The 13,874-nt window shown below is 38.5% G+C and overlaps 1 protein-coding gene across 6 annotated transcripts in view; it reads right to left on the bottom strand.

Moving 5' to 3' along the window:
• Positions 1-13,874, bottom strand: part of LOC150110589 (TBC1 domain family member 19) — a 476,985-nt gene that overhangs the window by 55,807 nt on the left and 407,304 nt on the right. For 5 of the 6 annotated variants that reach the window (XM_090395037.1, XM_090395020.1, XM_090395012.1 and 2 more), the window contains exon 16: positions 10,708-10,823. The exons of the other annotated variant lie outside the window; for it this stretch is intronic. In XM_090395037.1, the coding sequence (XP_090251163.1) occupies positions 10,708-10,823 (116 nt within the window). The remainder of the gene's footprint in view (positions 1-10,707; positions 10,824-13,874) is intronic. 6 annotated transcript variants of the gene reach the window in all.

Raw genomic sequence — 13,874 nt, 5'->3', positions numbered from 1 at the left:
ATTCTTCATGTATCTGCTCTCCACTTCTCTCAGTATATCTCTTCCATAATCTCTTTTTCAACTGCATTTCCGGTTTGATATTGTTTGTCATCCACTTTACACCAAATTCTGTCCGCTTCTTCACTCGTGGAATACAAATTACTATTGCTGCTAACAAATATCCTTTCACAATTTCCCAAGCACTAATGATATCCTGGCCTTCCAATTCTACCCTCCAAGGAACTGCCCCAAGTTGATACCTAAGACTATTATAATCACCTGCCTTATAATTCCATATATGTTCCCTTTTCTTTGATACACCTGCATGTCTATTCATCTTCCAAGTCAAAACCACATGGTCACTCTCTTCAACAGGGGGGGGGGAGATGTCATCTCAGTTATTATCAGCTCTTCTGATGCTATGACCAAATCCAAACCTCTTCCACCTCTTGTTCCCTCTACTACCTGTTGTCTAAGAGATCTGTCCTTCAAGAATTCTAGAAATTCCATTCCCTTATTACTACATGCATATTCTTCTTCCCAGGTTATACTGCTGTAATTAAAATCTCCAATAACAATCATTCTTCTTGCACTTTGCCAAGCTCAACTGCCTAAACATCTCCTGCTCCCCACCCCTCTGTGCTCCTTAGCTTGTAGCAACACCCAAATAAATATCCTGTCTTGCCCACCTGTACCTCACACCATATGCTTTCAAAACCATTAGTGTTGTCGCTGCCTTCCAAAGCCTGCACTCTTAGAGGACATAAGTCTTCACTTATCATAAGTAGTACTACACCACCACGTTTTTCCCTTTCTATCCCGTTGAAAAATGCTGTACCCTGCTACTTCTATTCCTGTTATTATATCATCTTCTGTCAACCACATCACAAAGATCCCAATAATCTTTGGCCAGGCTGATGCAATCAACGCCACCAATTCATCCTTTATTCTGGATACTCATAGCATTGTATAAAGCATAAAAATGTCACTGCTTCTATACCAATTCAAAATCCCCTCAAGACTCAGTGTTATCTGATGTCGTTTCCCCTTTCTCCAAGTACCCATTCCCACAAGAAGCCACACCCCTACTACCATCCACCCTGGGAATTCCACTTCCTTGCATTGACACACCGACTCATACATGCATCCCCCCCCCTTCTCATCCGACACATATCCAACTGCCGGGACACACGTACATCTCACAAGCACCGCATACCACAAAATCCTGTATTATGTTATTATGCAAAATAGAGTTCCTAAATGGGGAAGGACCTGGCGATATGCCATTTGTAATTGGAGCTACGGCTGCCGCCATCATTCAAACAGTGGCGAGGAACTACTATAACTAGATGCTAAATACTAAATGCTCTATTATACTGTGTTATATGCTCTACTGTAAGCTAATTTACTTACAGTAGAGCATAAGTAAATTAGCTTAAAAAGAGATAATAGTTACATAAGTATAACTATTTTTAACGTATATATAACATAATCTAAAGTATAAACTATATTCAATTATACTAAATACGAAACTTATCTTTATTATTATTATTATTTATTAATAATAATAATAATAAAAATGACACCTCCAAGGAATCAAAGACTCATCAAGGGACCTTCTCTTCAACTCTGTCTCCACCTCTCAATCCATCAACTACAACAAACCACAATTATACCATCGCCATGTACTGCCCACCGCCACCACTAGTATTTTCACAAACAATCACAAACATCCATGCCCATGGCAGGATTCAAACCCACAGCCTTTTGGTTGGAGAATGGATACGCTAATCACTTGGCCAACCAGGACAGCTTATCTTCTTCTTCTCTTCCACTGTAGATGAGTTCGAATCTGATCTCACCTTCTCAATAACCGAAAAATAACACAATATAAATAACAACTAAACTCCTAAAGCAGCATAACTTGTATTACTGAAAAAATGTAGTGCAATTCGTGACAGAAGTCACACTATACACCACCATACATTTAATTAATTTATTAAACCTGCTTATATTACATTACACTGGTTTTCTAACCAGTATTAGCATAGTAGAAATTACGACTGTGGTGATTCACAGTTGTTATGGGAAACAATTCAAATTGTAACTGACAGGAACAAATGTTCTAACAAGTCAACTCCCTAAGGGCCAGATAACAGAAAAATTACTTAAGAGAAGATCGTGTTATTTTGATCTTAGAATGGCTATCTCTCAGATCTATGGAAAATTAATACAGATATACTCAAAGAGTGTTGGATTTGCTCATAGCATCAGAAGGGATCTCTGTCAAGAATATGGCTATTTTACCACCAATCAGTGACAGTGATCATGCTGTTCTTTCTTGGGAAGTATCTACTTGTATTGAAGCTCCGATTAAATCAGGCTACATGCTGAATTACAAAGCTGGAAATTACGATCAACTTAGAAGAATACTATCTTTGGTCCCATGGTATCAGTTACTGAATGGAAAAAATGACAGTAATGCATGGGAATCTTTGAAAAAGTGCTTGAATGAGGCGGTATCTCAATGTATCCTTAGCATTCAAAGAATAAATAGGCTGGGAGTGAAATGGATGTGCAGCCTTATTAAGCAAGAGATCCACAAGAAGAAGATGATGTGGAAAGAATATCGTGAGAATAAGAGTGAGAGGGGTTATGAAATATGTAAAGCTCAGGCCAGAAAATTAACGAGTATTGTGAGAAAAGCTAAAACGGAGTATGAAAAGAAATTGGCCATGCAAGCTAAAGGCAATCCAAAAGAATTTTATCGTTATGCCACTCACTTTGCTAGAATATATCAACCAGATGTATGTAGCATGGTGCTACTATTACATTGGATGAAGAGTTAGAGGTTCATGAAAACGAGGTTGAAGAGCTCTTGCATAACCTGGATAAGAATTTGTCAATAGGGACAGATGGAACATCTGCCTGTTTGCTAAAGGAATGTTCAGCTGAATTGGCTAGACCTTTCACACATTTGTATAACTTGAGTGTCAGCTCAGGAATGATACCACAGGAATGTATGATAGTTCCATTGCACAAGGGAATTATCATACAAAATGCAAAAAATGATGTGTTTAACTACCGACCTATTAGTATCTCTTGTGTGATAATGAAGATTTTAGAGAAGTTGGTAAGAAATAGCATACAGAAATGGGTAGACAAGCATTCTATACTCTGCAGGGAACAGCATGGGTTTACTAAAGGAGGGTCATGTTTTATCAATTTGCTCATATTTTATAACAATGTTATGGCCGAGTTGGATAAAGGGAATGGATACACTATGATAATGTTGAATTTTTCTAAGACATTTGATATGATACCACATGATAGGCTGGGTGCAGTGTGGCCGGTGAAAATTTTTAAGTAGGGGTGCTGCATATAAAAAAAAAAACATCACTCTTAATCAAGGTAGACAGATGTTAACAGAACTACCTGTCTGTTCAAAGGAGGCCAAGCAGCAAGCACAAGTAACTTTATACACTCCAGGAAGTGTAAGAGGATGACGATGATTCTTAAGAGAATGGATGAAAGTAATTAGTTGAGAGTGTGGTTTGAAGGTGGTACGTAGATTATATTATTCAGATATATACCTCAAACAAGGATGAGAATACTTTCGTTGTGATCTTGTGTGTGGTTATAGGAGGGTGGTGGTGGTGGGGGGAATGCAGTATTTTGTTTATTTTGCAAAGGTACTTGAGTGCATTTTCTAGGGCTGTGTCATTAGAACAAATAGCCCTAACTCCATGCGAGTGTTTTGAGGATGCCATACTGTTGGGATAAGTGGTAGTGCAGCATCCCAAAAACAGCATGAAAAATGTTACTGCGTCCATTTTTCTGAGTATTTCTCTCTCTCTCTCTCTCTCTCTCTCTCAATAATTGCGTCAATTATTGAGAGAGAGAGAGAGAGGTTGTTATTGTCAAACATGCTCAAAAATCTGATCTTGCCCATTTGTGTTGGCAGCCCCAAAATAGTATGTCTCAAGATTATTAAATCAACCATAATAAGTATAGGCAGAAGTAGCTGGAATATATGATTATCAAGATCTGTTTGAGTCATAATCTGATGGAAGATACTGTAATAGGAAATCCCACCTATGTAAATAGCTACATCTGCCCAAAGTATTAAGCTGGATGCTGAAAAGTGGTACATTTGCGACCAAGGATTACAACTCTCCATGAGAAGCTTCATCTCCATCTTTATGAATAATAGTAACACCTGGTAAGGATCCTGACTTAAGGTAGGATCCTCACTAGGTTTTAAATGTTTCCTGCAAAAAGACAGCCATATCATTAATATCTGGATGGAATAATGATTGTTCCAATTAATCCAATTACTGAGAGATTGATAATGTCATGTGTTTGCCATTTGAACATTAAGGGTAGCTAGAGGCAGAAAAGATAAATAGATTGTTGATTTATAAGTTAAATTTCATATTTGTTGTGTGGTAATATTGAGGATTTTCAACTGAATTTTGTTGTGTGATAACTGAGAATGGTTTGCAGTGTTCAGTTGAGTATTAAGCTGTGTATTAATTATTATTGTTATTATGTGACACTCCAAGGAGTCCAAAGACTCATCAAGGGAGGGCAGCTACTCTACTGCTCTCACTCCCCACTACTTAAATTATCAACTGCAGGGAACCGCAACTACTATCATCATTTTTTTTATTATTAATCTTTGTTTCTTTTGTTTCTTTGGGGTTAATGATTTAAGAAAATAGCAGTGTGAGTTATGAATTTTTCAAAAATGGTCAGATGCCATGAATGTAATATGAATGTATGGGGAAATGATGATTATGTCTATGTGGAGAAGTTAAACAGGAGAGGTGAGCAAGTGCAGATATGTAAGTAGTGTGATATGCTCATGGAGTACGAGACAAATATGAATGTGAATGGCAGAGGGGAAAAAAAGGCAGAGAGAGAGAGATCATGAGCATAGCAATGGAAGCAAGTGATAGTGTGTGTGTGTGAGGCTGATAGCGAGCAAGAGAATGCCACTGACAGTAACTCTAAGATAGCTTGTAAGATAGATGAAGAGAAACAGCTTGCCACTAGTGGTAAGATATAATATGGGACTGATGGTAAGACCTTTAGAAAGAGAGTGCAACTGATAAAGTAGCCAGTGTGAATGGCACTAAAAAGTGATTCAAGAAGCAAAAGTGGAGATGAGGAAGACGAAGCAAGAGATAAAATATATGTGGAGTGAAATGAGGAGGATTTCAGATATGCATGGAAGAGTGAGGAAGAATGGAATGAAAGCTAGCCATGTGAAAGAAGTTAACAAGTACACAAGAGTGAAAGAATGGATTTCAGAAGGTTTTTAAGGAGAGTAAGAGATAAAAGTGAGGTAGGAAAGGTATTCAGTATGTTGCCCAGGTATAACGGTGAATTGAGACAGCAAGCAATGATTATTAATGGTATGCTATAGGAGCTGTGTAAGGAGAAAGGAATGTATTTTGTTAATGTGAGGAATGAACAGACAGAAATTTGATGGATGGACAGAATTACATAAGAGGGATGGGCTTCATTTAAATGGTTTTGGTGTGAATCAGCTGGAGAAACTGTTGCTGGAAGGAAAAGTAATGGCCAAAGTAAATAGAGGATCTGAGGAAGTAAGAGGTGATTTGGAAAAGGATGAAAGTAAGGTGGAAGAGCTTGTGAATAGAGAGCTAAGTAGTGTGAGTGAAGGGAATGAGAGGACAGGAACACCAGATTGACAGGGAAAAGTGGGAAGGGGAGGTCAGGGAGAACAGTGTAAGCAGCGCAGATGCTGGATACATTAGTGAACATGTGAGCAGACAAGAAAGGAGTGAGATGGTCTTGGATAAGGGGGGGGGGACAGGGCATTTGGGTCTGGGACAATTGCAGGATTGGCGGTGATAGAGAAGAATGACAAGGGAGGGGGAAGCATGAAACAGTCACATCTGAGAAGTGGCATCAGTGGAACTTGTTACAGAAATGGAAATGCGCTATTATGTTGGTATACGAAAGCTAGCAGTATCTAAAATAAGCAGAACAAAATTTCCCTCAAAAACTATCAGAAGAAGTGAGATGTTGTTGGATGATGATGGCATCCTGGCAGAAATAGAGATGGAGGGATATGTTTTTCATGAAAACAGAGCACAGAAGGAAAGGAGAATAAGTGTTGCTGAAACAGCAGAAGAGTGATGCCCATTTGAGATGCAAGGGACAAATAGCAGTAGTGGTTTGATGCAATATCGTGGGAGGTAGAAGCAGAGGACAAAAATACATATTGAACTATAAATATGGTGATTATGACAAATTGAGAATTCAAGAAAAGGCATGCGGTGGAATGAGAAACTGGATGGAAAGGAGATCATTGCTGTTTGGGCCCTACTCAGAAACTATCTGGCAGATACAACATCTGAATTAAAAAATGGAAGCATACATTCTGGAAGGGAGGAAAGTATTATGGGGAAGGTGGTACAAGATAAGCAGTAATAATCAGTTGCATACAGAGTACAAAAGTAGATGAGAAAGGTAACTAACTTGGTAAAGGTCACAAAAGGACAGTATTGCCAGCAAAATGAGGCCAAAAAAAAAAAATAAAAATAAAAAAATCACAGAAAGTTCTTCAGAAATTTTGCTATTAGGAAAAAAGAATGATTATGGAAGGATGATATCAGTTGATGATGGTAGAAAAAAAATGAAGGATAAGATTTTATTTATTTATTCATTCATGTGGGGTTCTCCCCTTTCCTCCATCATCCCTTAGGACTGGTTGAACCCGCCTAATGAGGGATTAAGTATGCACTTTTATGACTGTAGATCCTGTTCTGAGGGACGAAAAACCAGAGTTTGCAGGTGAAAAAATCCTCTACTTCTGTATGAGATTGGCTAACTTACGGTCAAAACAGACCAGATAAAGGTTCCTCATGTCATGGATGGGAATCGAACCTAGATCTTTCCAACCAAAGGGCTTCGTCTATACCAGAGCTTCTCCACAACTTTATCCACTCGTGACCCCAGGTATATAGGTATATAAAATAGGTATACAAATCAAACATTTACTGATAATAAATCATAAAGAAATTTATTTTAAAACAATTCTTTAGTATACATATAATTTTACCATTTACATAAAGAATTACAATACAATAGTCTCAAATATGAACGAGGTGTTTCTGGCAGTGTTCGTTAGTGTTGCATGGCGTGATGGGATGCTCAGTGCAAAGGGTGCATGTTGTGTGTTCAGAACCAAGGCTGACGTGAAGTAGTATGATGCAACATGGGCGAGCGCTGCCAGAAACATTTCAGATTCATTACGCGTTTGATTTTGAATAAATTTTTGGTTGTTGCACGTTCAGAAACTTTTTACCGTTGCCAGATTTTTTGCAACCCCCCCCCCCACACACATTCAGTTACACGACCCCAAATGGGGTTGCGACCCACAGTTGAAGAAGCTCTAGTCTATACCGATTGAGCTACAGAGGCTCTGAAGGATAAGGTGACGATAATAAATGAGCAATTCATAAAAGTATTTCTTCGTTGTGAATGTGACATCATGCAGAACATGAGTGTACAGAGAAGGGGATGAGATGCTGATGGTGAGTGAGCAGGAGCTAAGAGATATTGGTTAAACTTGATGTTACGAAGGCTGGAGGGATTGATGACATATCACCACATTTTGAAGGAATGTTCAAGGGAATTAACAATGGCACTGACGTATCTTTTTAACATGAGTTTTAGAATGGGCTAAGTTCCAAATGAGTGGAAAGAGCAAAATTGTTCTACTTGACTTCAAATTATAGGTCAATCTGTGTCTAAGTAGTTTTGTGATTAAAGTGCTAGAAAAGTTAAAGACCAATATTCTGGACTGGATTGACATTCTCTGTGATGGACAGTATGTGTTTGCTACAGAAAGATCATGTTAAACATTATACATAGAATCTCTTTTAACCAGCAACAATGGGACTTCGCCGATTCCGGACATGAGATTTTGCAGGATAATCGAATATATATTTCGAGAACTTACCTGTTCATGTTTTGTGATGCCATCTGTAGAAATTGCAGTATGCAAAGTTTGTTGGTCGTGTTTTTCAATCTGCCAGTCATAATTATATAAATAACATAAAAAAATTGTGCAGATTTTTAAAATTTAAAACACATACATATAATTTTATATTTTACAATTAACTCGAGAGTGAGAGCATTTCTCTTATGTTTCACAGGAGTAGCCATAGTGACACCACATGGAGCGTACATATATGCTCATAGGAGCAGTTTGTTGGCACGAGTTCTGGCTGTGCAATAAACAAAACAATCCATATGATCTCTCTTAGCAAATGAGTCACTGGGAGTATTGTGTGAAGCATATGTTCAGGAGTCGCATGGGGCACGTGACTCAGTTGTACATACGACAGTGTTACCAGAATGCGAGCCCACTGCATATTTTTCTCGTCTCATAGGCTTAAATTTTGGGTTTAAATTTAGACCTTCAAAAGTGCTGGTGTTTTGGTATTGCCAGTTACAAGAGATTTTACTGTACTTACTTATTATCACTTGGTGACAGATGCATACACCATGCTATATACAGATTTAGAAAAAGCATTTTACAAATTGCCACATACAAGCTAGTAATTAAATTGGAAAGGGTGGGATCAGGTGTAGATTAGTGCATTGGAATAGAGATTGGTTATCTGGCAGATATCAGCAAGTTGCGTATGGAGAAGCAATTTCTCAGAAAATAATGTCACTAGTGGTGTGTCCCAAGAGTGTTTTGAGACTGTTGCTATTTCACTTGTGTATTAGTGATATTGGAAAAGGCTTGAATGGTGACATGCAGTCATTTGCAGATGATGCAAAGTTGCATCATCTGCAACTTTCCCAGGTAAACGGGAAAGTGAGTAGGGCTACAAGTTCAATATTGCAAAGTGAAAGATTTTAATATTCAGGAAGCAAACAGAGCATACATTTGGTGGGGATATCTTAGATGGGGAAAGGAAATAATGGATCTGGGGGAGGGGTGATGGTGGACAATGATTTTGGGTACACATTGCTAAAATTATGAGGATGTAAAGAACACTGACATGTTAAATGAGAATGTTATAGTTAAATTTTATAAGGTTTTGATCAGACACATATGGATTATTGTGCACAGATTTAGTCACCTAGTTATCAAAAGGATGTAGAGATATCGGAAAGAATTCAGGAACAATTAACTAAGATAGTTTCTAGTCTCTGGAATACTGAGTATTGCAGTCTAGTGGATAAGATCAGGAAGGGGGATATGATTGAGTCATATAAGATAGTAAGAGGTTATCACTGGATCTAGGTTATTTCATAGAATGGAGGGGGGAGAAGGTGGAAGGACAAGAGGCCATCCCTGGAGGGTATGAGCACAGGGGGGTGGAGGGGGAAAGAGTAGGGTTTTTTTATGGAGAGTAGTAGGTGATTGGAATGCATTTCCCAAGATTGTGGTGAGTGTGGAAATGAATGTATTTAAGGCATGTTATGATGAGCTGTGTAACAGTGGGACCTCCCATGATGGACTCCATGGAAGTCTGATGCTGATGATGGATGATCTGGATGGCCAACATCAATCTCTTCTTGTGTTTAATAAAACGTTTAATACATCATCTGATATGTGATAGTCAGTTCTTCTGTTTACTTGAAATTCAGTGGATATAGAGGCTTCATTTCTTCTGTGAAGGTATCAGGGAGTTTTTCTTTCAGTGATGCTGTTACCATGAAGTTCTTGACAAGTAGGATCCCATTCAGCATGATCATTTCAGGAGTTGTTTCAGGAGTGATACCATAACAACTTGAGCAATTAATGTGTGCCAAAGAGAAGCAATAATGGTCATAAAGTTCAGGTATGCTTAAATTATTGGATGGTGGAACAGACATACAAGTTTATGCTACTTCTGAAATTTTCATAACTGCCAGCTTCTCAGTGTAAGAAGATGTTCAGGACAGGTGTTGTGATGGGCAGCTTACTTTTTTACATCCTGATATCAGATGATAGGTTTGGTCTATCTTTTGTTTTTGTATCTTTTTTTTTCATCCTTCCTCCTTTAGCATTCTCAGTAGTATGGGGATATAATTTTGCATTTAGTTTTTTTTTTGCAGAGTTTACTGCCACATCAGAGACACAGATGGCAGAGTCATGAAAGACTGCACAATCCAGTATTCCTGATATTTAAAGCATCTTATTAGTGGATTAGGAATGTAAAACAGAATGAGATATTCTGTTTTTACTAATGTTGCAGTTTTAGGATATGTCAAAAGTAAAGATGATATTAATGGTCAGAAACACATAACAACCCTATGTATCAGGATCCATCTCATACCTGTCACTCCTTGATCTGGGTAGATTGAAAGAATGTGCATGGCAGAACTCAGCAGATAGGAAGAGGAGGCTAAGATGTAATATGACTTAGACATCTAAGTTTGTGAAAGGAACATATCATACAGATTTGGGAAACATACTGCACAGACTACTGGGTGGTGGGAGAATGAGAAGTTATTCCTTAAAGCTGTAGAAGAGCTGTGAGTAGAGGAGCAGAAAGTAGATTTTTTGCATAAGGAATACTGAATGAGTGGAAAGTGGCTAATACAGTGGGTAGTGAGAGCGCTAATGATGAAAGTATTTACAGTAGAGGTATGATAGATATTGTGCCCTACAGTGAATCAAGCTTTTGCAAATGAAGCTTCTTACTCTATGGAGGTGAGGAAATGATAATTCTTATTCTGCAATCTTACCTGGTAATATTTCCAAGGAATTGTATGCCAGTATCCTATCCCAAAGCAGAAGAATTTGGTCAGTTGCTAAGTAACCAGAGAATGCCCTCATTAGCCACTTAACAGCTATTTTCAGACTGCAAAAAATGCATATTACATATATATTTTTTACTAAAAACTGAAAAAATGAATGATAATCTAAAAAACTGCTTAATGGAATTCAAGTACAAATACCATTCACCATCACAACAAATGGGAATAATTCTGTTTATCAAAATTATTATTATTATTATTATTATTACCCCAAGACCTCATGGAGTCAAAGACTCATCTGGGAGGTCCTTTTATCACACAGACAGAGCTCTTCATACCATGCCTTGAGCACATTCAAATTCCTTGCAGACACCACACTCTCAGGCAAGGCATTCCAATCAATTACAACTCTGCATGAAAAAAACCTGCCTCTCACTCCCTCTTAATACAGTTTCCAGGAATGATCTCTGGTTCTCTCCCGATCTCTCACTATTTTCTGTAGAACTTCTCCAGAATTGATCCTATAACAACCCCTTACCAACTTGTAGGTCTCTATATATCTCCCCTCTTCCTCCTGTCCACCAGACTCTGCAAATTACATCTTCTCAATCTTTTCTCATACTCCACTTTCCAGAGGTCAAAAACTACCTTAGTCAATCGCCTTTGAACCCTTTCCAACATCTCTTCATCCTTCTGAAAACCAGGTGACCAAATCTGGTCTTTGTCCATATGTGGCCTATATAATCAAAGACTTATACAACGGAACAAGAATCTCTCTGCTTCTACAAGTCAGTGTCCTCTGCATCGTTCCCAGAAGCCTTTGTGTTGTCTTCACAATGTGAAGACAACACAAAGGCTATGTGCTTATGTGTCCCCTAAATTTCAGATCCTTATCCACTATCACCCCCCAGATCTCGTATTTCTTCCACCTCCCATAATACATCCTCACCAAGCATATCCCTTCTTTGTTTTCCAAATTTTAAAACCTTACATTTTGCAACATTGAACTCACATCCCAATTTCCATGCCCAGTCACTCAATTTATTCAAGTCTTCTTGTAAGGTCACAACATCTCCACTACTCTTCATAATACATCCCAACTTGCATCATCTGCAAACAACTGAATATCTCCATCCAAATCTTGACCTATATATAGTCAATATACAAGTTAAACAGTAATGGCCCCAAAACAGACCCCTGAGGCACTCTACTAGTTACTTTCCTTTTCCTAGACATCACTTCTCCATACACAACTAGCTGATACCTATCAGATAGCCAGTCTCCAATCCAATGCACTAATCTAATATCCAACCCCATCTACTCTAGTTTGACTATCAATTTATCATGAGGTACTCTATCAAAAGCCATTGCGAAATCTAAGTATATTACTGTGTATCCTTCTTCTCTTTCTAAGGAAGCAGTCACTTTATTGTAATAAGTAGGTAGATTACTAAAACATGACCTCCCTTTAGCAAATCCATGCTGTCCATCAAAGATAATACCATTGTTGTCAACCCAACTCTGGATATTAGTTCTCACAAGCTTCTCCAACAACTTAATGACAACACCTGACACACAGATAAGCCTAGAGTTTGATGCTTGAGTTCGATCACCTCCTTTATGAAATGGCACAATCTTGGCCTCCTTCCACTCCTTAGGAACTTGACCGAGTGCAAGACTCGTATTAAAAAAATATGTCGACAGGTGTCAACTCCCTGGCACATTCCTTCAGAATACGTGGCGATATATTATCAAGTCCCACAGCTTTATTAACATCTAGTTTACTCAACTCCCCATACACCTATTGCTCACTTATAGTCAGTCTCTCCTCCCCATCATCTACTGCTCTCAATCTCTCCATGAAGTCACATTCACAGGATGGAAAGACCTTTATGAATTGCTCATTAAGTATCTCCACCACACCCTCTGCAACAGCTGTCTTTATACCATTTTTTTCTATCAATGTCATTCTTCCATAATCATTCTTTCTTTTGTTGGTTACATATCGAAAGAACTCCTTTGGATTCTTTTTGGCTTCATTAGCTAACTGCTGTTCATACCTCTTTTTAGCTACCCTTACCAACCAAGTCACCCTCCTTGCCTGGTCTTTGTAGACCTCATGGAATTGGTTATTTCCACTTCTCTTATGCTGCCACCATAATGCCCTCTTTGTCTGTATAGCATGCTTAATCTCTTTATTCATCCATCTCACACCTACCTTATTTAACCTTCTCACCCTTGGAATACACTTAGACATTGCATCTACTAGATAGTTTTTGAAAATCCCCCAAACTGCACTGATCTCTTTTCCAGCTAACTCCTCATTCCATGCTACACCCGCAAGCTGTCTCCTGAGCTCTTCATAATCACCCCCCCCCCCTTGTAGTTCCACATATACCCTTTTCTCACGGAGGTCCTCACACTGCTGGCAACCACCCAGGTAATCACCTCATGGTCACTCTAACCAATTGGTGGATGATTTGACACCTGATTTATAATTACATCCTCTGATGAGATGACCAAATCCAAGACCCTCAATCCTCACGTGCCCTCTGTTACACACTGTCTGAGGTAGTTATCCCTCAAAAACTCAAGAAATTAATTTTCTTTACTTCTAGTTGCTATCTCATCATTTCAGTCTATATTGCCATAATTAAAATCGCCCATAATGATCACCCTTTTATTATTTGCTTGACTAATTTGACTATCTCACACCATACTGCCTCAAAACCACCGTCACTATTTCCCTCTTGCATCTCTACTTTGTATGGACATAACTCTTTCTCTATCATCAATAGCATTCCCCCTCCCTTTTTACCCCTTCTATCCTCACGAAACACATCATACCCTTCCATCTCTATTCCTATCAGGATGTCGTACTCTTCCAACCATGTCTCACTTATTCCTACACTCTTTGGGTGAACAGACACAATTAATGCAACCATTTCAACTGCCTTGTTTCTTATACTTCTAGCATTTGTATACAAACACAACAGCTCATTTCTGGATCTACAGCTAGTTCCACTGATACCACTCATTCAATGTGATCTCTCCATCCTTAACTGGGACCATTTCCCTTTCTGCTTATTCATTTTAAAATCCTTTTCAATTCCAACTGTTTCCTCTTGATAGCAGGTCATCCCATTTCTTTCCTG

This window comes from Typopeltis vanoorti, chromosome 1, assembly GCF_054136105.1.
Source record: "Typopeltis vanoorti isolate ZY-2024b chromosome 1, IOZ_Tvanoo_1.0, whole genome shotgun sequence".
Classification (NCBI taxonomy): Eukaryota; Metazoa; Arthropoda; class Arachnida; order Uropygi; family Thelyphonidae; genus Typopeltis; species Typopeltis vanoorti.
This window is presented reverse-complemented; position numbering and strand designations above follow the sequence as displayed.